General features: G+C 37.3%; 1 protein-coding gene across 5 annotated transcripts in view; it reads right to left on the reverse strand.

Annotated features, from left to right (window-relative positions):
* The window catches only part of SPATA6L (spermatogenesis associated 6 like), a 33,488-nt gene that overhangs the window by 5,868 nt on the left and 808 nt on the right, over nt 1-26,812 (reverse strand). For 2 of the 5 annotated variants that reach the window (XM_087716034.1, XM_014062325.2), the window contains exons 2-9: nt 21,446-21,583; nt 19,533-19,581; nt 17,983-18,024; nt 9,366-9,490; nt 6,468-6,545; nt 5,693-5,956; nt 2,905-3,016; nt 513-556 (exon numbers count right to left, since the gene is read on the reverse strand). In XM_087716034.1, the coding sequence (XP_087572160.1) occupies nt 513-556; nt 2,905-3,016; nt 5,693-5,956; nt 6,468-6,545; nt 9,366-9,490; nt 17,983-18,024; nt 19,533-19,581; nt 21,446-21,583 (852 nt within the window). The remainder of the gene's footprint in view (nt 1-512; nt 557-2,904; nt 3,017-5,692; nt 5,957-6,467; nt 6,546-9,365; nt 9,491-17,982; nt 18,025-19,532; nt 19,582-21,445; nt 21,584-26,812) is intronic. The other 3 variants (XM_087716035.1, XM_087716036.1, XM_087716037.1) reach the window with 3 other exon arrangements.

Genomic DNA, 26,812 nt, shown 5'->3' on the forward strand with positions numbered 1-26,812 from the left:
GCCTGCTGTAGTCTGCTGTTTTTCAGACTACAACTCCACAAAGTACCAACCAGCATTCTGGCAAGTACAGACTCCAAACACATCTAGAGGAAAACAAGATGGAGGAGATGGAGTCAGAACAAGGAAAATTAATTGCGAAAAGAAAGACACAGATGGCAGTCCCCTGATGAGTATCAATGGAATCAATGGACTCCCAGAACAGACCTCCAGGGAGGAAGTGGGAAAATGTAACTTCCTGATTTTCATATACATAGCATCACTTGTGTGAAATAAGCTTTTGTCCCTCACAGGCCAAGTTTATAATATCAGGTAAATTGAAGCTTCAGCCGTTTCCCATTCTGAATTTCCCATTCTGATCATTGCAGCATTGGGGTGGGGTGGGGGGTGGAGCTCATACAACAAAAGGCATTTATTAACCATACAGTGGAACCGTTTGTTAAATGATCCAGAATTCTGAATTCATCAATTAACTTATTAGCCATGTTTTTATAAACATCTCCCTAAATGTTTACCTTAGCAGCTGGAGATGTTGTTTTCCAGCTATCAAATGATATTGCTACAAGAAACAAAAACAAACACTGTGATTAATGCAAATAATTTTTATACTGCACATATCTTGTATGATAAAAGATAAATTATGAAAACTCACAGGACAGTTTAATATGGCTGATTAGATCTATTTTCTGCAAAACTGGTCATCCAGATCTAATTAATTTTCAGGCACAATCTGGAATTTCAGCATAGATCTAGGCTATATTTATTAAAGTATATAATACAGGGCACAGTTACAGCTTCCTGCTGAATTAAAAACTTCTGATTAATGCTTAAGAATACAACAATTTACAACTAAAGATCTGGAGTATAGCTAGACATTGAAGCACAGCAATTTGGGGAAGATCAAAGCATGAAACTGGGTAATCTGAATTAGGTATAGGTATATTTTGGATATTTCTATTTTTTATTTATTGTTTTACAATGTTTTTAATATTTTGGTTGCAATATATTCTTTGAATTGTATACAGAGTCATTGACTGAGATGGGCAACTATAGAAATTGAACAGAGAGACATATAGCACAAAGGTTGTCTATTTCTCCATGATATTCAGTGGTTTAGAATGACACAATGCCCTGATTCTCTGAAATTTGGACTAAAGTATTATTATTATTTTTTTGCTGATTAACAAGAAAAAGAAACATGTTGAGCTCAACAAAGGAAATCCTAATGCATGAAAGGTTTTGCTCCTTTGTTTGCCAGAATTTTGACAACATACAATTGGGCTTTCAAGGAAAGAGACAATCTCACTTGTTTCCCTCTATTAGCAGTTGAGAAAATGATTTGGCAAGGAAGAGCAAACTCCCATGTCACACGTTACTTTGAAAACCAGAGAAAGAACTGTATGTAATATAGATGCTTATGATTATTTATTAGCTGGCTAAATGCCACAGTTTATTCACAACTGAGTAACTCAGAAGTGTTTTCATCAAGTGATAGCACCTTCTACAGTAACATGCTGATTAAGTATTTACAATACTTATTTATCCAGACATATAAAAGTGTAAATTTATCTAATACATTAATATTTATTATTTTAAATTGTTACAAAAATGGTAGGAATTTGGAAGAAGAATGCAAATCCATGGATACCTAACGAGTGTCTGGGACAGCAGCTTATCTGTTACAATGATTTTTTTAAAGACAGATTTGGGTCAGGAGCAGAGAAACAGATGGCAGTTTCCCAGGTATAGAAATCTATGATTTGAAAAAAAAAATATCTCTCTACGGGAAGTCTTCTAATGAAAGCTATTTGGCTCTCTTCCAAACCTATGTAACAACTGCACCTTTATTTCACGGGTAATCTATTCCAGATTTCCCTACATAATATTATCTAGCAAGTGCATGCTGCGATGGTTACAAGAAGAATCTACTGAAAGAAGACTCAGTAGATACAGGGAGAAAATGTGATGCCTGAGGAGCATTTTTCCCCAGCATGGGCGGCATTATGAAGAATTTGTATTATGTGCCATGTTCTATCTTAATTTTATGCCATTAAGAAAGGTATCAACACATTGTCTGATATAGAAAGGAACAAGATGGGATGCACAACTTTGCTTAAATCACAGCTCTGAGTTATCTTCCGGGCCATGGAGACTATGCATCATTCACTAGAATTACTCAATTAGTCCAACCATGTGGTTTGTGGTCTCCAATGCACATTACTGATAGCAATCTTTGTTGTAATTTACAGAAACAAAAGTTTTTATTTACGAAATAAAATTAGAGGTTCTGCTTTTGCTCTAAAAGAGCTCTCCTAATGTATTTAAGGTCTAGCGCGTCTAGATCAGGCCTGTAGACCACATGCAGCCCTAGACAGTTTGTAATGCCGCCGCACAAGATGTAAAATTTTAACATTATGTGATTTATATACTTTAACATCAGTGGTGGGTTTCAAAAAATTTTGGAACCTCTTCTGTAGGTGTGGCCTGCTTTCCGGGTCCACTGGTGGAACCTCTTCTAACCGGTTCGGTAGATTTGACGAACCGGTTCTACCGAACTGGTGCGAACCAGTAGGAACCCACCTCTGTTTAACATATATATAGCCTGAAGATGGCAAGTGGGACCTCCCTGAAACGTTGCCAAGACAATCTCAATCTTACACAGGAAAAGGCCCAAATACAACAAGACCAGCATACCTACACCTGTAAAAATCTATGAAAATATATATATCTGTGTGTCACATCTCTACAGATACATACATATAATACACACAGACACACACATGTTCATCAGAAGAAATAAAGGTGACAAAATTCAGCCTGCATAGCATCAAAATATAACAGCACCCTGAGATGTAAGCATAAAAGCAATTAACATTTTAAATCAATGCCTAATAAATGAGTAAGTACCTCGTTTCAACTGGTATTTGTGAGGATTTTTTGATGTGATAGTACCCTGTCTTGCATTTTGATATGATAAGGGAGCCTGATCTTCCTCAGAAAATCCTTTAGAAGCATCCACCTAAAAATAATGAGGAAACAGTCTCAAAATGGAATCCTAAACAATACTGAAATAATTTAAATAAAGATTTCAAGGGGTGTGTGGTACACTTACTACTTATGTACATTTGTCCATGACATCCTTTAATATACAGTAATTAGCTTTAGTATGATTGCAAGGTAAATATTAATACAACTGGCTATTTAAAAACTCGAATTAAGGTCAAAAGGTTGTGCAGATACTTCAAAAAATAATTATCTAACAAGTGGGCTGCTTTTAGACCCAACATTAAGATGTCTAGAAGTCAAATGCAGGGATATTTGAGGTCTTTATATGGTTCACATTTGTGGTGTAGCTAGGAAGGAATACCATTTATTTATTTTTCACACTCCAATTTTTAATGTATTTCTTGGCTTAAAATCTATGCATCATGCAATCATGCATTATGAGCTGAAACCACTGTTATCCACTTATCTTCACTCCCAAGAACCCAACTATGGCTGTTTCCTTATTGCTTACTGTTCTAGCTGATTAATTTGGGTCAATCTGCTCTATTGATTGTGATTACATTGTTTATTTATTTGAAGTTAATTGAATGGAAGCAACTGGAAGTTCTAATGCCTTTGAATGAATCAGTGCCTTGGTCTCGCCTCTTTCAAAGTAAGGGGGGGGATCAGAACCAATGGTGTAGGTAAATTTACCTACTGAGAGGCAATTTGGTCTAGTGGTAAAGGCACCAGGCTTCAACGCCAGAGATCTAGTCCACCTTAGCCATGAAAACAGTCTCTCAGCATGCTCACCTTACTGAGTTGTTGTTGTGGGAAAAACAGGAGGGGGAAGGATGTGTTCACTGCCTTGAGTTATTTGTGAAAATAATAATCAATGTGGATAACCTTGCATAATGTTGACTTTATCCTACCCCCAAATAGTGGATGATACACACATTTGTATTATCAAGTATAGAGAAGGATCATTCTCTTGTTACATCTAAACCTGTACTGTTTAAATAGATCCAAGTGCATTGTCTATTACAGTACGTGGCTTGCTAATTAAATCCTGTTTCTTGAGAGTTTACTAACTGGGATTGATGACATCCTGAGAATAGTATTGGTTTGTTTTTGACATTTGCAGAGAAAAAGGGTGATATTGTGAACACTGAAACACTGGATTTATGAAAACCTCTAAAGAAAACTTTTTTTCTTTAACTATACAGAAAGAAATCAATATAACTGTCTCTGTATTGGAAGGGAAGAGACAAGAAAGGGAACATTAATTTTGGGAAGGGAAGAAAAGTGAAAATTGCACCAGACAGCTTTCTTGGAAAACATTACAATCAGCTTTGCCTAAAAATGACAGAGGTAGGTTTACACCACAAGTCTACGCATGCTTACCTGGATTAAACTCAGTGAGAATCTCTTTGAAATCAATGTACATCAATGTTCATCAGAAATTCAGGCCAAACACTCTTATTAGGCAAGAATCCCCACCGATAGATGTACATCTTACATCTGAGTAAAGGCCCCGCTGGCAGCACATAAAGATGTTTGCAAACATCTTTAAGTCAGTAAGAAATTCTGTAGTTCCCCAATTTTTATTATAGTCAAAACTTCACTTTATGGCTAGATTCTAGTAAAAGGAACTGATTGAAAGTATGTATATGTACATGTATGCATATCTGTACACATATACAAGTACTTTCTGTACAATGCAAACCACACTTGGGAAGTTGAGGCACATCAAGGCTATTTGCATGTTGCTGGAGAGAGCCCAGCATCAGGGAAAAGAAAAGTGTGTCCTTACAACTCTCATCAGACCAAGCCATCATGGTTAATGGTGGGATGATGGGATGCAATCCAACAACAGAACCATATAGGGTCAATCTGAAATTCTAGGATCTAGCAACAGAGACACCATTCCAGTGTATGTTGATTACACAGAGATAAAAAGCATATGAAAAATAGAATCTATTTAAATCAGCTCAATCTGAATTTTAATCAGCCCAATTTGACGTATGTTCTGTTTTTAAAAAATGACTATGATTCAGCCTTGTTATCATCCTTTTGCTTTATTTAAAGCAAAGGTGCATTTTAAAAAGGGTATTATCTATGGATGAACAGATCCTTGCTGAATTTTAGGACATATAACAACTATAATTTAGTTTAAAGCCTACCTCTGCACTGTATTATTGCTTATAAATGTTACAAAGGAAGAGAAAAAGGAAAGACGCCTCCCTCCAAAGTAGAATAGGTAAATATTTAACTTCTAACTTTCTTCTTCTTTGTGTTCCAATTTACACTGAGGAGTGTTCTTTATTGTCCCAACTGAAACCTTCCATTTAATCAAAATTAATTTTTATGGGATGAAGCAGTGGTGAAATTCAATTTTTTTACTATCGGTTCTGTGGGTGTGGCTTGGTGGGCATGGCAGGGGAAGGATACTGCAAAATCTCCATTCCCACCCCACTCTGGGGCCAGTCAGAGGTGGTATTTGCCAGTTCTCTGGACTACTCAAAATTTCCACTACCGGGTCTCCAGAACCTGTCAGAACCTGCTGGATTTCACCCTTGGGATCAAACCATAATCACCCCAAAAAGAAGATGCATGTTATTTTTCTACCATGTAATGTTCGTGAAGCTTTAAATTGAGAAAACTGCCCCAATATTGAACTGAACATTTCCATCATAGTTTTGGTACTTACATGCCTAACTACGAAAGGTGGCTTGTGGGCCGCTTCTGTTTTGAACCGAACACTTCTCAGGTTCAGGGAAGATGGTGGCTGGTTCTTATCTCTGCAGACTTCATGGAGACGCCTTCTTGGGCTCAGAGATGAGGAGCGGGACTCAAATGACCTTGAAAGTCTCTTACAGCTCTGACTTTTTGCTGCCTTATGTTGCACTGGTGAGATGCTCCTTTTTTCGGGCGATGTTGAAGGCACCCTTTGTAACTTGACTTTATTGCGATCCTGCAAAATATACCTGATTTGTAATCTCAAGAATCAGCTGGGAAGGCCATATACGTAGTCCTCGGCTTACAACAGTTCGCTTATGACTGTTCAAAGTTACAACCGCACTGAAAAAAGTGGCATGACAGTTTTTCACCCTTATAACCATTTCAGCTTCTCCATGGGCACATGATTTACATTCGGATGCTTGACAACTGATTCAATTTATGATGGTTGAAGTGCTCCGGGGTCATATCATCCCCTCCTGCAACCTTCTGACAAGCAAAGTCAATGGGGAAACCAGATTAACTTAACTTTGTGGCTGCACTGATTCACTTAACAAATGTGGCAAGAAAAGCCATAAAATGGGGCAAAACTCACATAACAAATTTCTCTCTTAGCAACATAAATTTTGGGTTCAATTGTGGTTGTAAGTTGAGGGCTATCTGCATTCAGAGTAGAGATAAGGAAAAAAATAGATTTGAGCAAATATAATTGGCTCTAAAAATGACCATTTATTAAAATTACTTACACTATACCACTTGCTGTGAAGAAGTGGAAGCTCTGTAATAGTTGTTCTTGTTGAAAATTCTAATTTTGGTGCAATGCCCTTTAAACAATTTTAACATGAGAAATTAATATAAATAAATGCATGCAGAACAAGATAATACATAAATGCACTACATGAGATTGCGACTGTCTATTTTTCATTAATTTGAAGAACATCAGATAAAATAGAAATGAATTTAAATTATTAGTTAATATGTGCGCATGCTTACAAATTACTTCAAATAAGCATGTAAAGGTTACATCATAAACTTACTAATTGCTTCCAAGTAATATTTTTATTTGCAAATCATATTCTAGCTAGTAGTTATGCCGAGCTATCATATCCTTTCAGTTATCTCAAGGAACAGCAACGTAAGGGTTGATTAGCAAATTGCTTAGTTTGACTGACATATGTGTGTTCTAATTTTAAATCACGCTGAATCAATTTCTAACTTTATATAGACTATATTTCCTTCCAGCAGAAGGGACCAATGAGTTTGCTAGACCTACTTAGTTATTACAGGTAATCCTTGACTTATGTGATAATTGAGCCTGGAATTATGGTTGTAAGATATGTCGACTGTTAAGCAGGACACACGACTGACTTGATTTTACTTTTTTTTTCAACAGTCATTAAGCAAGCCAATTGTCCACAACAGGCATTTTTTGCCATAAACCAGAAATAAATGACAGTTTCTGGCAAAAAAACATTGTAAATTGTGGTCATTGTCAGGTTCCAAAGGGTTAATGAAACCAGCCAAACACAGAAACGGTTTGTAAATGCAGTTTGTATTCTTTCTTCGGCATGAACCAACCAACAAAGCACTAAGGCAATGAATAAATTGTCAGAGCTGCCACCCTACGACCTATTAGATGCCACCCTTACCTCCCTACGACCTATTAGATCACACAGATTAGGCCTCCTCCGAGTTCCATCTGCCAGTCAGTGTCGACTGGCAACTATGCGGAGGAGAGCCTTTTCAGTAGTAGCTCCGACCCTTTGGAACGATCTCCCCGTGGAGATTCGTACCCTCACCACCGTCCAGACCTTCCGCACAGCCCTTAAGACCTGGCTATCCCGTCAGGCCTGGGGATAAAGATTGTAATCCGTCCCCACCCGAATGATGAATGAATGTTGTGTTCTATTTTACTTATGTATTGTATGTCTTACTGTCTTGTATTCCCCTCCCCATAAATTGTAAGCCGCCCTGAGTCCCCTCAGGGAAAAGGGCGGCCTATAAATAATAAACCTTAAACCTTAAACCTTAAACCCTGTGCTTCCCATCACCTTTTATAGTTACATTGGTAATTAAGATAAACCAAACCCTGCGCATGCGCACACCCATCACCTTGTGACCCAGAGCGAAAACCACCCAGCAATTAATCATGGATTGTTAGCAGGAGTGTCTTTAGCTTGTGGAGGTGGGACGGTGAGTCTTGGTAGCTGGCCCAGTCTTCTCCCCTGAATGGCAGCTCCAGGTCTCTGGGCTGGCCGGTGCTAACAGTCATGTGACTACAGGATACTATAAATGGCAGGCAAAGTGGCCCAGCTGCAGATGACTTAAAATGTAATTTCATAATTATGGAGAGGGGGGGAGGCAGCCATCAGAACTTCAAATCTAGGTCTGAAGTATCTTTTTTGGGGGGCGGGGCGGGAATTCAAAGATTTTTACTACCAGTTCTGTGGGCATGGCTTGGTGGATGTGGCATAGCTTGGTGGGAATGGCAGGGGAAGGATACTTTACAATCTCCATTCACTCCCCACTCCAGGGAAAGGTTACTGCAAAATCTCCATTTCCTCCCGATCAACTGGGCCTTGGGAGGCAGAGAATAGATGGGGGCAGGGCCAGTCAGAGGTGATTCATACTGGTTCTCCAAGCTACTCAAAATTTCTGCTACCGGTTCTCCAGAATTGGTCAGAACCTGCTGAATACCACCTCTGGGTCTGTTATAACTTTGACCGGTCATAAGTCAAGTAGAAATGCCTACTTTAGATAAATCATGATACAATTTGGGAAGGGGTAAAGTAGGTAGCCACAACTGCCATTGTAGCTTTTTGAAAGCCCCCGCCATGCTCCTGGCCTAGGATCACGCTTTAGGTTTTCGATATCACTATCCTGAATTTATGATATATATATTTTTCTCTCTCAGAGCTCTTAAGGTCACTTTTGCTGTTTCCTAACATTATTTCCATTTGGAAACATAAAAGACACTTTCAATATTGCACAAGAATTAAACACATATTCAAAAAAGGATTAACAGATGGAAAGGAGTTCTCTATCAACAGCTTTATCAGATGAAAATAAAGATGAATGATTAGAACTCTGGTAAAATTTTAATATATTTTTTCATAAAACAATCATGTGAACTGGCAAAAATTGAGGGGAAAAACTCAATCATTTCCACCTAGGAAATATCTTGTTATTATCTTTCATAATTCTGAGGCTGTCCAGATGAGAATTATGGGATTTTAATTCTGCTCATTTCAAGGATACCAGATTAAATTAAGGCTGCACTAACACATAAAATTTTAAAAAAAAATCTCACCCAAAACTTTGGCACACGCTTTGTCACTTAAAAAATAATTCAAATTCCAAGTAAAAAATTAAGCCCCCATACCCATACAGTGCAATGGTTTATCACTATCTTACTAACTACTGTTTTCATTATGTCAAGTGAGGCTATCACTGTAGTATATTTTACCCTTTGAATGATCAGAAATGATTTTCAAAGCTGTTTGTGCTTTGAAGAGTTTTTAACTCAATAATGTTCACAAATAAAAAGCAAGAAGTTGACAGATCAAATAATTCATATCAAGCTCAGGTTACTGAGCAGACATTTCTGTCTTCGGTAAATGAAATCTCATTTCATACCAACATACCGGGAAAGAAGGATGGGTGTTCATTAATAGCTCTCGATCCACTCCAGGATATGAAGGAGTCAGCTTTGGCTCAGGAAATAGAAAATACCGAGTGTTCGTTTCATAAAATGCCAGCTCTTTTCCATCTGAATAGTAAATAGAGAATTGTGGCCAATGGAATATGTTTGACCAATGAAACATACAATCTCATCACATTGTACCATACTGCAGAAAGACAAGTAATTATACTGTCCCCCATGACACATTCTGCCCCACAATGAACAACAAAGAAGTTATACATATGGTAAGCATTGGATCCAGATTCTTCAGCCAAATGGAACAAGCAATATGTTTCACATGTACTGCTATTTCTTCTTTACACAAGCAGATAAACTAACCCAACAGAGAGGTCACTGCATGATGAATAAATCCTGTATTATTCCCAGGTGGTCTGACAATAGTTTCAAATGGGGTTTGTTACTGACTTACAAATTGTGGCTTGTTTAGTTTTCATAACCCCAAATCCCCTATTCAAGCATCATGGTCAGATTTGAAAAAGAGCCTTGTACCCACAGACAGCTAAAAACCTCAATAGCTTCATTTACAAAAATGCCTAATTTACGTGCTGCATGCAAAAACTTTGGATTAAATCCTTAGGTCTCAAAGCAAGGAGGAGAAGAAAATGTTGCTGAAATTCCAAGAATCATGACAACACCTTTTAAAAACACAAGCATCCCCAATTGTATAGAGACCTTTCTAACTGAAGTCAGATGATATATCGTATTATTCATCCAGTTAAAGATTGCAATAATGTCTGAACTATGCTGCTGAACAATATTAGGAACACTGCTGGTCAGGGGTGGGTTGCTGCCGGCATTACTGCCAATTCGTAACCCGCGTGCAATGTGCATGTGCACACGCTTTGCATGAGCACGGACTGTTCAATATAAATTGTTCTGAGCGCATGTGCAGAACAATTTACAGTGAACTGCGCATGCACAGTCACTAAAATTCAAAATAGCAGCACCCAAACAGCAGCGAGGGAACCAGTTCACGGGCGTATCAGGCCTGGGTTGCTGCCAGTTCTCAACCCGCCTCTGCTGATTGTGTTTGTGTGGGAGAGAGAGGATGGGGAAGGAGGGAGGGAGGGATAATGCTATTCAATAAAACCTTTCTTCCATTGACGACCTTTTCCTTTTTTGCAAGAAATTATTTTGCTGTTCTCAGATGGTCATGAACAATAGTTCCCATATTTCTCTCCTGATTTATAATACAGTTCAGAACAATAAAGCTGTCTAAAGCAGTTCCAGGATTTGCTCTATACAGGTAGCCCCCATTTAGCAACTGCAATCGAGATTGGCAACTTGATTGATAAGCAAAGCAATTGCTAAGTGAAAAATCACATGACTCACATTTGCTTATGATTTTGTACTAAGTGACTGTAATGGCAAACACATGACTGGGAGAGAAAAATGCAAGGATTGGTTTCACAGTTATTTTTTCATCGCTGTCATAATTGCAAATAATTGCTACCTGAGGCAGTCGCTAAAAGAGGATTACATGCCTAACTACTATGTACATCCTGTAAGGGCAGAGGGATAATCTTAGTATCATAATGTTGGAAGGGACCTTGGAGGACCTGGAAGCAGAAGTAAAAAAAAACATGATCAATGATGGAAAAAGGGGCCAGGACTTCAGACTATCAGTGGTGGTATTCAAATTTTTTTACTACCAGTTCTGTGGGCGTGGCCTGGCAGGCAAGGCTTGGTGGGCATGGCAGGGGAAGGATACTGCAAAATCCCCATTCCTTCCCCATCCCACTAATCTGCTTTCCAGCTCCATTCTCCTGTGCAGGGCAACAAAGGCAGACCCAGCCTGGGAGGCTAGGAGACAGCAATAGATCAACCACACCGATCAGCTAGGGGCGGGGCCAGCCTATTTGCCAGTTCTCCGAAATACTCAAAATTTCCGCTATCAGTTTGCCAGAACTGGTCAGAACCGGCTGAATACCACCTCTGTAGACTGTATTTGCCCTTCTGATTTTTTTAAACCCGCCTCTCACAGATGAACCTTTGCAAAGATCAACCACCTTTCCCCTCCCTTTACAACCATCTCTAAATAAGAGTTCTTACGCTGAAAGGAAGCCCGGCATAACTGGTTAGAAAAGGAGCTAGATTTTGTTTTGCCATTTGCAAAAAAAAAGAAACATTTAGGAGCAAGGCAAATTCACTTAGCTATCAATGAAACAGCATTCTTCACTAGAGATTAAAGAGGATTTTTTCCCTTCAGAAGCACAAGCACATGCTTCAGCTGCAGTGAAGCAAGTTGCTAATTGCATTGATATAATTTAAACCTAGCCATAGGAAAAACGGATAAATATAGCACATGCGACTGTTTCTTATTGTAAAATATGTCATTTTTCTCAGTGACATGGGATTTAATTTTCCGTTCTCCCTGTCCTCCGGGATGCATCATTATTATATATAATTGTATTTGACCCTTCATTAGCTTGACGCATGTGGTATCACCAGAAAGTATTGTCTGTTCGCTTTCATGCATTTTGTCAGCAAGGGTTTATTTTTAGCTTTCAATAGCAAAGCAAAGACATTTCATTTGGGAATGGCAAGATTCACAGCAATGTCCAGTTACCGGAGATGGAAGCTTCACAATGAAAACATATATAAGTCTTCTTCAAAATAAATCCCAGTAAATTCACCTAACATTATAAAAATTTACATATCCAAATGGCTAAAATACACCAATGTCTCACGGGTACACAGGGTTTATTGTGATTATTCCTACACCTCACAATAACACAAAATTACATGTTCTCTTGAGAAATAGCCACAGGTAATCATACAAGACGCCATGAGAGGAAGCAGGAGAATAGTTGTTCTACACAGGATACGTGGGGGCATCAGTCTGTGAATTCCAAATACTCATTTTTTGTTTATCTTATCACAAGAGTCTCTTTGTGGCTTGTGCTGTTGTATCTCATTGGTCTAAATAAAAAGACGAAGAGGTCTTAAATGTGGGTCATTCAGCAGTCCTTGCAATGGAAGTACCATCAGAACAATGAAGATCCCTTTCTTACGGATTGGTCATTCTAGAATATGTGGTGAAAAAATAGCTGAAAACTCTGTCTCAAAATCCAAGAACATGCCTTGGAATTAATTGATTTGTTAGGCCACTGATTTGGCTACCATGGTATAATAATTAATGTTTATAAGCTGGGGGGGGGGGAGGAACCCTGAAGTTATGCTTCCTTCCATAATGAAAACTTGGCGTAATGTTGCAAAACTAGAGTGTGGTGCTATATTAAGCTCTTGGCTGATTAGCCCTCAGTACCACATTCTATTTATGGATGGTGACTATAAAAATTCAATGTCAAACTGCCCTGTTAATTTGTAGACAACTTTCAAAATCACATCTCAGCAAAGAACATATAATATTAAGATCTTGTTCACCATTCACTTTTTAAATTCTCTATTCTTGGTCATTAATTTTAGGAAGGGCTTGTGAGGGGCTAAAGTTGTCAATATCATAAATGTTAAGATACAACTATTGCAATGTGAGAATATTGCTTGTTTTACAGTACGTTATCAACACCATCAACATAAGAGAAGTATGTTTTTACAATCTTTATGAAAACCACCATTGTAGTATATATAACAACTACATGTGCCTATTTTCAATGCTAACTACAGTCCACACATGGTGATTCATGCTATAATAACCTTGCCTCTTGACCTCTGCAATATACTCCACAAGAACTGCTTTTGTTAGATGGCCTGGAGCTTCAGTTGGCGGCGAATGTCGCTGACTTGTTACTCAACAGTGTGCAAGATAAATCTGAATCTACTGAGGAAACCTTGCAATTGGAAAGTAAAGATGATACAAGCAGGCAATGAGGAATGTAAACGTTGTGATGATGTCCAAAACCTGAACTCAGGAATTCCAAATCACATCTTAGCCAATGTCCACACAATGAATAATTTTGGAGAGAAAGGAATATATCCCCATTGTTCATTAACATGATAGCAAACAGTACAAACAACCCATTCCCTTTTAACTGGATTGTGGATCCAACTGCAATGTGCTACTATTCTTCTGTTCCTATAAATAGCATGCTATTAAGTATTTTTTTTAATGTACAATAGGCCTACTCTAAAAGCAGCGGACATGGGTAAAATTAAGATTTCCAAATTTAAACAAGAACTCATAAATGTATTTTTTTGGAGGAACAGTATTCAGACCATTGCAAGGGAACAGAGATGTACTGGTTATCATATCTTAAATGCTCTAGGAATCTGTGATACTTTGCTGTTTGTACAATAGTGCAGAATAGTGAGTTCTAGTACTGACTCAGGCCTTAGGCCAATCATTCTCTCTCAGCCCAACTCACTTCACCAGGTTGTTGTAAGGGAAATAAAGGAGGAAGGATTATTATTTATGTTCTCTGCCTTGAATTACTTATAAAATAATAATAGTAGAACAAAAATTGAATAGCTTAGCAAGTAAATAAAGAAACAAGGATCAGAAACCCAAGCCCTGTTGGGTTTCATTAAAAACCAAATCAAGAAGAGGAGCATTTTCAGGCAAAAAAGCAATTAAAGCTGCTATACTCATTACCAGGGGTGAAATTCAGCAAGTTCTGGCAGGTTCTGGATAACTGGTAGCGGAAATTTTGAGTAATTTGGAGAACCAGCAAATACCACCTATGGCTGGCCCAGAGTGGAATGGAAATGGAGATTTTGTAATATCCTTCCCCCAGGAGCGGGGAGGGAATGGAAATTTTGCAGTATCCTTCCCCTGCCACGCCCACAGAACCAATAGTAAAAAAAATTGAATTTCACCACTGCTCATTACTGGAGAAGAAAATACTGAAACAGAAACAATAGAAGACATAATTTAAAAAAGATTTCTTGTTTTCTTAGAGTGGCACAATAAATGAAATCCTACAAAGTCCAGCTAAGACTGAAACAAGTGCTTTATACTGGACACTTGCTGAAAGTGGAGTCCATAAGCTGAACTTGGGAAAGCAATATAAAGGATATTAAGACCAAAGAACATGAAAGGAGTCCAGAAATTCTTCAGCACATTACATAGCCAGGCAGTTTTGCACAGTGCTCATGATGGACACTCTCTCACAACTCAAAAAAATAAGGACATTGGTTGTGAATGATCCAAAAGTGATTTGCAGGTATTATTTTTAAAATCAAAATCTATCCCAAATCCCTATATTCCTGGACTAAAGTTCAGCAGAACAGCTTGTGCTGCAAAGCAACATAACAGAAATATGGCTAGGAATTCTACACAGTACATTCTAATCAAGCCTTCTTTTAAAGTGATCAAAGTTACACATAGATTGAGAAAGAACTATTGCCTGTACATGGAGAAGTTCCATTTGTTTTCAATTGGCCAAACAATTCAGGCCAAATAAGAACACAAACCTTCAAAATGTATTGGACCGTAACCGTTGCCAGTTGCCCAAAGAGTTTTATGAAGTCTTAATAAAATTACAATGATTTGATATATGAAAATTCCACAAGAACATCATCCTGCACTGGGAGAAACTTCATACAGAACATTCCTCTGTAAGTCACCAAAGAGAGATTTCTTATAGAGAAGGACACAGAACCCATAAAGTGTTACAGTACTTAATATTCTAACAGTTTTGACAAGCAATGGGAGTACAGAAGACCATAGATGAAGATGAAGTTTTACAGATGGTCAGATACTGGAGGAGTGGCCAAACTATGTATGAGTTACTAGTGGAGGCCTAGACTCCAAGATGGGATCTTGTTCAGGGGCAATGAGGCTATTCTGTCAGGCTTTGCAATTGGACACAATTAAAAGAAAGTACACCTTCCACAAAAGTACTGATAGCACACAATATCAATTTTAGCCTGGCATAAATGCCCAGATGAAAATGTAGAAAACAGCATTTGCAAATCACTACGCTAATCTATTAGATTTTTATTCCAATTTGGGGGAGAAAGACTCACTGTCAAATATCAGGTCCTAAGGTTAAGAGTTGCTTCGCTCACTGTGTAATAGCCGATGTAACAGTCTTAACTAATAAGTTACAATATATATTTGGGGAATTTAATGTTTTCCAGACATAGTGGAAATCATAGTTTCAAAGTACTCTGCTTGCTTATTCCCAGAACAATGAAAAAGCATATTCAGCTGTCAAGTTAATAATCAATGAAAACCAAGAAAGTTGGACCTAATTTATACCAAGTGTTCTTTCATCCCTTTACATGTTTTTGCAGGGCCAATCTAGATCAGAGTCTGACTCAAGAACAAATGAGTTGGTGAACATCAGAAGGTCATAATACAGAATCTGGATTTTAGTTGAGCAGAAAGTAAGATGTAAACATATTGATTAAGTGTCATTCTGCCTGAAGAACAAATGGCCCAATAGAGGTACGGTATTGGAATTGGAATTGATTTTATTTGGAATTGATTTGGAATTGGTATGTGTGTGTGTGTGTGCATGTGTGCATGTGCGCATGCGCACATACATACATATATACATACGTACAAATACACACACACACACACTCTGATAGCACAAAGAGCAGAAGAATTGATTTATAAACACATTGGATACAAACTCTGAAGTGGAATCACAGGCAATTGTAAAGCCCCAACTTATCTACCATTGATGCGGGATCAGATTGATGGAGATTGACACTCCAGAAGGACACCCCAGAAGGATATTTTCCCTGCTTGACCCACAACATGTAGTGGGCCCAGTTGTTAAAACTGGAGATTTCAGGACCAGAAAAAATCAGCATGAATATTTTTGGCTATCATCAATTTCAACACTGCCAGGAAAGATCAACTTTTGCTCTTGTGCCATCCAGGAAAACTTTGGCTGGGTTACTTCTGCAGAGATTCATTTAATGAGGGTATATAAACACATTTTTAAAAATATAATAATCTTCGAATGTTACCGTTAAAAATAATATTTTTGTGAAAGTGGTTGAAGGAAGGATATATCAATACAGGTTGACCCAAATTGAAAAGAAGTAGAGAAGCAGAAAGTAGGACTAAAAAGACTTAGTCCTTCCTGAGAAGGCCTATCCTGCCACCCTGTGTTCACTTCCAAGAAAGTTTTAACACAAGCAAGCATAGTGGCTTCCCTGAACTTTAAATTATGCACTGCTATCTTGGCATTTATTTTGTTCAGAATGATTTGGTGGGCCAATGAATACATTAGAAAATTTCAGAACATGTAAGGGCTGGTGGGTAATGCTTATTCCCTAAATGGTTTTTGTAGGAGAATAGACATAGCCAGTCACAGAACATAGTTTTTCAATATAAAACAAACATGGAGATCCTAGTTCTCAGTCAAAGCAATTCTTAGTATCTTCATGAAAAGAAAGATCACTCCTAAATCAATTTTCCAAACAAAACCTACGAAATAAAGACACAGATATACATCCTACACATAGCAGGTTAACAAAAGTGCACTCAGATTATTTATTCCCTCGCAGAACCAACTCACCGTCCTTCTGCCATGCATATTCTCCAATTTTCTCAGGATTCTAGCCCTCGCTTCACAACCATGTTACTATTTCCTTTAAAACAGGCCTGTCCAATCTTGGCAAATTTAAGACCTATGGACTTTACCTCCCATAATTCTCCAACCAGCCATGCTGCTGGAGAATTCTAAGAATTGAAGTCCACGATGCTTAAAGTTGCCAAGACTGGATGCCTTTCCTTTAATCCCCATGATTTTATCCCTTGCTCTAAAATTGCCACAGTTACTCCAGAACCCATCGTTCATGCTGACCTCAGTTTTCCAGGCTCCTTTTCTGTCTTTTAGTTTTAACGCAGATCCAGAATGGATTTCAATGCCAACCACTGGTCTCCAGGCACTATCAATTTTCTACAATGCTAGGGGTAGCTTAAGGAAGTAAGAACTGGGGCTAAAGAATTGACATTTATCTTGTTTATGCATCAACTGTTATATAAAAAAGAAGCTTTAAAAAAGAAAAATGAACTTCACAGCTTTCGGAGGAAATAATATTTTTCATATACAGATAGTCCTCGACTTACCTTTACCTTTACTTGTGTTCATTTAGTGACCATTCAAAGTTACACAGGATTGAAAAAAGTGACCATTTACCCATTTATGACCATTGCAGCATCCACGTGGTCATGCGGCCAAAATTCAGATGTTTGGCAATTGATTCATATTTATGATGGTTGCAGTGTTGTTGGATCATATAATCAATCACCTTTTGCAACTTTCTGACAAGCAAAGGCAATGGCGAAGCCAAATTCACTTAACAACCGTATTACTAACATAACAATTGTAGTGATTCATTTAATATATGTGGCATGAAAGGTCATAACATGGGGCAAAACTCACTTAACAATTGTTTTGTTAGCAACATAAATTTTGGATTAATTGTGATCCTAAATCGGGGACTACCTGTATAAGTTTCATATTAGGAAACTCCAGTTATATAACTTCTGTTCAAGATCACCTGATTTATAACTAATACTAGTGGTAAATATGGCAACATCAGAGATCAAAAAGCTCACTTCATTGTTTCCTTAAACAGTAACTCTTCCGTTACAGAATAGATGAGATTGAAAAAATATTTCTCAAATTTACCTGAAGGTATCAGTTCAGATAATCGAAACTTTGCCACGTTTTCTGAAAATGAGAGATCAAACATATTATTGAGAGCTAAGCAAATATAACCCTTATGTGCAAAAGTATCAAAACCCTATGAGGCGCATGTTCTAAGATCTTCATATGGCATTACTCATATGTTAGTCTTCAGGAGCCTCCATTTCATCTTAGTTCACTTTAATGAAAGATAGATATTGAAAAAGCATTTATTGATTTCTTTGTTTCCCGCCTTTATTATTGGTACAAACAACTCAAGGTGACCAACATATCCAACACACCTTCCTCCTCCTATTTTCCTCACAACAACAGTCATTTGTGGTGGTTTGGGCTGAAAAAAAAAAGACTGGTCCAAGATCACCTGGTTGACTTTCATATCTAAGATATCCAAATATTATTTCCATCTATTAATATTCTAATCTATTATGGGAGGGGAATAAAAGGCCTTTCTTGAAATATTCCCAGACCACACATGATCTTCAAACATATTCCTGAACATTACAAAGAAGGAAATACAAAAAAAAACAAAAACAAAAAACCCAACCCACACAGCATCTCTTTTTTTCTTCACATTCAATTTTTTTAAAACGATACTTTCAGTGTGATTTCACAATTCAAACGGGTGTGTGTGTGTCATGAAACCCCGGTTTGATCCTTTTTTGATCTCATCATTAACAGTTTGTGCAAATCAATCAGCCAAGCTCAAAAAGGCATCAGTCTAGCAGTTTCTGGTTTAATTAAAAAGTAAAATAAAAGGTCTGCTTTTGATCCTATGTCCTGCCGCAGAAGAACAGAAAGAAGGGAAAGATTTTGTATGACTTCAGTTTTAGCTACAATAGGAAAATGATTGTTTATGATGTCTGAACCAGATCGTCAGTTACATCTCTGGCTATATCTTGTGATAATGCCTACAGCACCTTCAATCTGATTTAGTTTGGTGAACTGGCTTATGTATTCCCTCAACACATGTTGCGTTTGAAAGCAGAGTTACAATGGACTCCCAAGGGGTCAGGGGAGGTGACTATTGATGATACAAGTGCTGCAGCGTCACAATGCACCTTATGCCCTTTTTGTACATGTGTTGTGGCCCTGCAACAACTATCAGGCCAATTATGGCACGATTACTGAAAAACAGATACATGACCAGAAGGTCCCTGCAGAGCAGAATTTCAAAACTATCACTTTATATTTTTATAATGTTAAATAACACTGACAGTAAATACTATTTATTCATTTATTGAGGCTTGTATACCTACTGTAATTGCCTAAGTACATTTAAGAATTAATGAATTAGAATGTTGGGATCTCTTTGTCTCATTTTTTTTACTAAATGTGTAGTAATTCGTCTGATGGTTGTTGTTGCAATTCAATAATTAATTGTGTGTCTCCAACATCTCTTTTTATATCTTATTAGTTTATTTTTATGTCTTCATGTATTTAACTTCTTTAAGAAAACTTGTATAATACTGATCACTGACCACTGAAAGCAAATTTTACTTGGAAGACCAAGGAATATATTTGGGGAAACTTACTCTCTAGCAGTTCTACAACAGTAATAGGATCTGTAGCATTTTCAAATACCTACAAGAATAGAAACAAAAGGACGATAATAAAACTGTTAGAAATAGAAATTTGTTCAAGAAAGTTTCGTCTGATTAATATTCATCCTTTCAGTTTTTAATTTATTCAATCCAAAGTTAAATAAGCATAAATATTATCAAAATGTGAATGTAGACATTTTTGTCCTAATGAAGAAAATTGAAAAAACCCTTCACTGCTATTCATCAGATAAAATAAACATTGCTAAATAAAACAGTCTGAATTACTAAATTGGATTCTGGCATGTGGACACTGTGATAGAGGTTTGCGGCCATTAACCATTAAAATAAATGAAGGTTAATTCACATTAATAAAACACACCAGCAATCCTTAAAAGAAGCACCCACATAATACCCAAGTTAATTGGCCAAAGTTAAGCCGTGCTAGAAAAAAGAGAGAGAGATAGAGGGAGGGAGAGCTGATTCCCTTTAAAAAAGAACTGGTTTAGAGGATACAGTTTTGCCTTCGGTTCCCATCCTGTCTCTCTAAAAAACCAGCAAAGGTGGAAGGGGTGCTGTGGGGAGCATCTGCTGAATTACTGCAGGAACTACTGAGTAGCTGATGAAAAAAGCAACATCAGAGAGCCCCAAAAGCAGCTTCTGAGGCCTAGACACACTGTGGAAAATTAGGGTGGCAGCTGCTATACAATAAATGTCTTGCCTGATGTTTATATTCAGTGAGCAGGATCTTGAAGAACACTTATTTGAAATGATTGGAACAAACATTTCAAACCTTGGATTCCAACAAAGGGCTCCAAAACATCTGCAGACAAGGGAGGGGTCAAAAAATGCAAGATAGCAGCCATGAGCCATGATCAAAGTCCCAGCTCTTTTTTACTTACGTTGTACACGCAACATACTGGGGTGAGCCATTGATCCCACCATGGCTATTCCCTCTCTCGGCAATTAACTTTTGCAAAGTGAGGAGAAAGGGTAAGATACAAAAGGTATCAAAGGCAGAGGATAGAAGAAAAGCCAAGGAAATCTTATCTAATCCTTTTTATGCCTATACCCTTCCCTGTGCCTTTCCATTCTTTTTAATCTTTGAAAACCAACCTTGTATCGTACTAGATGTGCAAAAACAGCTTTCAAAATATTAACACCTCCCACAGGATTATAACAGGTGAATGTAAACTGCAGACAACAGTTTTCTACCAAGCATTAAGAGAAACAGCCTAATGTGAGGGTTATTTAATATTTCATCATTAGAATGAAATAAATACTCTTTAAGACATAGCTCAGCATCTGCCAGGAGTATTGTCATTATCCTTGGCATTACAGATGCTGTCTTGACAAAAGATTGGGTGGGACAGATGATCTCTTAGGGATTTCCAACGAAGCTATCTCAGAGGTGGGCTTTAAACATTTCAGCAATGGGTTCTCTGCCTGGTTGCTGGGTGGGCGTGACCTAGTGCACCATGGTGATGGGGGGATGTTTTCACCTTCCCCAGGCTCTGGAGGTTTTCCTCGAGCCTCTGGCAGGGCAAAAACTGCCTCCCCGGGCTCCAGATGCCTTCTGGAAGGCCCGTTTCCCCCCCTCCCCAAGCCTCCGTGCACGCCTTGCACTTACCTTGCATCCAAAACAGGCTGCGTGGAGACTCCCAGGAGGAGAGGGAGAAATGGGGCAGGGTGGGCAGGGCCAGCCAGGGATGGGATTTGGAGGTTCTCCGAACTGGCCATAATATTAGCTATGGTTTCTCCCGAACTCAGGCGAACCTGTAGCAACCCACCCCTGAGCTATCTTGCTTGTGATCTTCCATACCTATGGGTCCAATCACATCTTACACTTAAATAACTTATACTTAGAAACCAGGCCATGACATTGGGCATTTCTGTTTTTAACATACCTTCTCAAACCACATTTTCTCATGGAACAAGAGAGGGAACACGGGAGGAATGCAGTCAGTCTCCTTGCACTGGCCCAGAATACAAACAGTGAGATAAACATCGTTCTTCTCTGTCAAATACACACCAGGGCAAGACACCTTTGATGAGAATGAGAGATCATCACAACCATCATGAGGTGGTCAAAGTGCTCAGTGTAAAAATACAGGTAATCCTCGACTTATAAGTTTGTTTAGTGACCATTCAAAGTTACACCCGCACTGGAAAAAGTGATTTATGACTGTTTTTCACACTTACGACCATTGCAGCATCCCCATCAGAAAAAAAACAGAAAGTCCAGGTGCCTCTTGAAAAAACACCTTTGGGATCCCCCTGATCAAGAGATCAAAATTCAGATGCATGGCAACTGGTTCTTTATTTCTGATAGTTGCTATGTCCCAAGGTAATGTGCGACTTTCTGGCAAGCAAAGTAAATGGGGGAAGCCTGATTCATTTAACAACTATGTTACTAATGATTCACTTAACAACTATGTTACTAATGATTCACTTAACAACTATGTTACTAATGATTCACTTAACAACTATGTTACTAATGATTCACTTAACAACTGAAGCAAGAAAGGTCATGAAATTGGGCAAAATTCACTTGAAAAATGTCACTTAGCAACAGAAATTTCTGGGTTCAATTGTGGTCGTACGTTGAGGACTACCTGTAAATGGGACGTTTGCCACATCTCACATTATCTAATTGCTACATCTTCTACCATCTGCAAAATTATAAATAGCTCTAATGAGTAGACAGTAATGTAGACATGGGATGGCTTCGATATTTCTTTGGAAATGTTTGCTATGGTAGACCTGTCAGATAAAATAGGTGGGGAACCATCCCACACTTTGCAGGACTTGCTGGGACCTGACACAGGAAGTGTTACACATGGCTGCAGATGTTCTACCTGCTGGAGGTCATAGCATTCCATCTGCAAGAGAATGTTACGCTCCTGTTTAAAGTGCTTTTTAACAGTTAGTCAGAAGGGTAGAATAAACAGAGCATTAGGGTTCTAAATGCTTTATCCTAAAAATAAATCTGAGGATTAGCATTAAGGATGAGATTTTGGACATAACAGTGCTTTAAAATTAATATTAAAGTTAGGGCGGAATTCTGGGGCAATGCTTCAGGAAAATATTCTGAAAGACTAAAGTTGAAGTTAAGGTTAGGGTTCCGTGAAATGTATGATAAAAGTGTGAGAATAGAACATGAGTGTTTATGCATAGTGCTATCCTTTCGTTGATATTATGAGGAAGATAGAATGCTGAAGCAATACTTGAAGTACATATTATTTATATACCTAAGGATAAGGGTATGGCTAGATTGAGTGTTCCTTGAACTAGGTGAAGGTTGTAATGGTTAGATTATAGTTGATATTCTATTCACCCAAATGTGAACCACAGTCATCATTCTTAGGTGCAAATTATACAGAAGATTCCCTTTAAGCATAAAAAATACTGTATAATGAGTGCTCCCCAATTTTATTTATTTATTAAACAAACTTATATGGCTGTGTGGAGGGGGCAGGTCTTCATGTCGCAACGACACGACAGGCAATCTGGGTGCTCCAGGATTACTGTCGATATCTCTGTTCCTGGATGGTCCTTTTGGACCTAAACTGTTCTGAAGGAACAGTGATAGAGAAGAGCGTGTCCTGCTGATCTCAGGGGCATCCCAAAGCCCCTGATTGATCCAGGAGAAAGCTCTTTTTGCCAGCTACAAGAGAAGCAGACAAAATGGCTGCAGAAGGTTGGGACAAGCCTCTGAAACAGAAGCAGTACAGGAGTGGTGTCGAAGTGGTGAGAAAAATTTTTATTATTAGAGAAGGGAAAACCCAAAAGAATTGGAATTCATAAAATTGAAGACAGAAGAAAATAAGCAGCGAAGTAACCCTGGTTTAAGACTATCATGTTATCTTTTCTACCTTAACTTTGTTTGTTTTCTATGGATGGACTTTTTACAAATGCCTCTTACTTTTAAACTGGACTGGTCTCTTTTTTTCCTTCTTCCTCTATACTTTTTCCATTTTTTGTATTCGTGGATTAAAAGCTTCTTCTCTCATAAAGCTTGGACGGAGCGTAATTTTTAAACATTTTTTTTACCTCTCTTCGAACTTGGTGTTTACAGAGAGAGGCAGAAACAGATGGAAAAGAGGTAACACTGCCATCTAGTGGCTAGAGGCTTGGCAATATGTGATAAAGCTATAAGCTTTGTTTACTGAAAGGCTCAGTGGAAAATGTTTTGTTTATATAGGTGTTCCTTTGAAGGAAAGAGAAAGCTTTGATTTGAAAAACTCCATTGAATTTGTTTGACCTAAAAAGTCTCAGATGTTTTGGCAGTGTTTATAACCTGGAAAATGGCACAACGTGAAGAAGAAAAGGCACTAACTTTGCAAAGAATTTTCTTAGAAATTCAAAAAGTTTTAATAATTACAGAGAGAATTGAAAAGACACTTGAAATTATAGATCAAAATACAGAAAGTATGAGGACAATGATGAAGTTTGAGGACAGAGCTGAAAAAATAACAGAGACACATGAAAGTGATAAGAAAATTGTTGACACTGACAGCAAACTGAGAGTGGAGGGAAATGACAAGTGTGAAATACGGAAAGGAGAAATCGATGAACTGGAACTTTATTTCAGATGTCAGAAAATAGATGAAGAAAGGAGAGAAAATTTGGCAGAAATAATGAGAGTAATCTCGGCAGAAGCACTAATGATAACAAAAGTTAAGCTGATAAAAAGAGCAGATAGAGGGTTTTGAATTCTTATAAGACATGCAATGAACAACAAGTTCTTAAGAGAAGTCCACATAAGATTTATCAAGAAAACACTTAGAATACAGACTTTACAAATGGCAAGAGATATTGGACTACACTATCTCTGGAAGGATACAGGATGATGAAATGAAATGTCACAATAAATTTTAGTTAAATGTAGTTAAATTTTGAGTGCTATGTACAACGTAATAATAGCTATAGCCAAATAAATGATTAATAATGATAACAAAGCATTTATATATACTAGATTGATAATATGAAATTTTATACAATACTGTAAGTGAGGATTATGGAGATGATGTTGAAAAGCCTTTTTATAAAAGATAAACAATTTTATATAGAATAGAATATAAAGATATAATATCATTGGATGATTTCAGGATGATGTAATAAAATGTTATAATAAATATTTACTTTAAATTTAATATGCCTTATGTTGAAAGGATGTAATAATAGATAGGCTTAATGGATGTTTAATAATTATATCAATTTGTATACAAGTATATTAGATTGATGATACTAATAATGGGGAAAAACATGGAATTGAAAATTATCAGAGAATGTTATTAATGCTAAAATAATAGAATGATGTCACAATAAATTTTAATTATATATAGTTAAATTTTGAGTGCTTATTGTACGAGGTAATAATAGCTATAGTCAAATAAATAATTAATAGTGATAACAAAGCATTTATATATACTAGATTGATAATATGAAATCTTATACAAACTGTAAATGAGGATCATGGAGATGATGTTGAAAAGCCTTTTTATAAAATATGCCTTATGTTGAAAGGATGTAATAATAGCTAGGCTTAATGGATGTTTAATAATTATATCAATTTATATACATGTATATTAGATTGATGATACTAATAATGGGGAAAAACATGGAATTGAAAATTATCAGAGAATGTTATCAATGCTAAAATGATAGAATGACTTAGAATAGGAGCATAATAACAATGTATACCAAAATATCTTGATTGTCAATATGTGAATTTTGATAAAATTCAAGTGATGACTATGGAAAGGTCCCAGAAAGACCTTTAACCAATCAACACACTGTGTGTAGTTGAAGAGGTTTTTATGTTTATATGTGTTGTGTGTTTGTGTTTGTCTGAAAATAAAAGTTTTATTTTAAAAAAACTTATATGGCTGTGTGATTTCAGATAACTTTACAACACTAAAAAACAGTTAAAACATTTTTAAAAGCCTATCATAGTTTAATGAATTTAGTTTAAGAAAATTGAATACATATAAAACTTTTGCTTATCTATTGCTCCATTATTCAGTTCTCACCATAACAAAAATCTAAAACACAATCCATAAAATTACACTACATCCTGGTTTGCATTAAGATACCTTAAAATGAATGAAACTTAAGTATGAGGGCTGGGATTAGAATGATTATTAATATTGATTGTTGATTAATAGTATTAGTATTAATATTGATTAATATTAATAAATGAAATTCAATGTAGAAGTAGAAGTAGAAGTCAAGTTCTACACTTAGGCAAGAAAACCAACTGTCAGTAACTTTGAGAGGGATCTTGGAGTCCAAGTGGACAATCACTTAAATATGAGTCAACAATGTGTGGCAGCAGCCAAAAAAGGAAATGCAAATCCTAGGCTGCATTAATAGAGGGATGGAATCAACATAATGCAAAGCAGTATTAGTACTGCTTTACAAAGCTTTAGTGTGGCCCCACTTCAGTGGTGGGATTCAAAAAAAATTACTACCAGTTCTGTGGGCGTGGCTTGGTGGGCATGTTGAGATCTGGAAAGAGTGCAGCGAACAGCAACAAAGATGATTAGGGGACTGGAGGCTAAAACATATGAAGAATGATTGCAGGAATTGGTTATGTCTAGTGAAAAGAAGGACTAGGGGAGATATGATAGCAGTGTTCCAGTATTTGAGGTGCTGCCACAAAGATGAGGGAGGCAAACTATTTACCAAAGCACCTGAAAGCAAGGCAAGAAACAATGGATGGAAACTAATCAAGGAGAGAAACAATCTAGAACTAAGGAGAAATTTCCTCACAGTGAGAACAATCAACCAGTGGAATGGCTTGCCTTCAGAAGTTGTGGGTGCCCCATCACCCACATGGAAGCTTTCAAGAGGAGACTGGACAGCCATTTGTCTGAAATGGTATAAACTCTCCTGCTCATTCTATGTTCTATTATACTGGGAATTGCCTGCCGGAATAAGTGTTAATGTGAATATTTGAATTTGCTCTAGGGACACAGTTACAGTAAAGGTTAGGATTGTTTGAGACCTTGCTCAAATTTTATACTGAGCTTTAGAATGACTTCTTATGCTTCATATTAATTTTATGTATTTTCCCCTTAAGAATTATTTTTTCCCTTCACTTTGGAGTTAATATATATATTTATCTATAGATTAAGATTAGAGTCTAGATGAAGTTAGGGTTAAGGATTGCAGAAAGTATATGCTAATAGTAAGCACCAGGGTTAGTGTTATAGAGAGTTTTAATGCATAGAATTCCTTTAAACGTATATTAAATTGAGTGCTGCCTC

The sequence above is a fragment of the Thamnophis sirtalis genome, unplaced genomic scaffold, assembly GCF_051295495.1.
Source record: "Thamnophis sirtalis isolate CommonGarterSnake01/CBP01778 unplaced genomic scaffold, rThaSir2_p1.2 scaffold_5, whole genome shotgun sequence".
Lineage (NCBI taxonomy): Eukaryota > Metazoa > Chordata > Lepidosauria > Squamata > Natricidae > Thamnophis > Thamnophis sirtalis.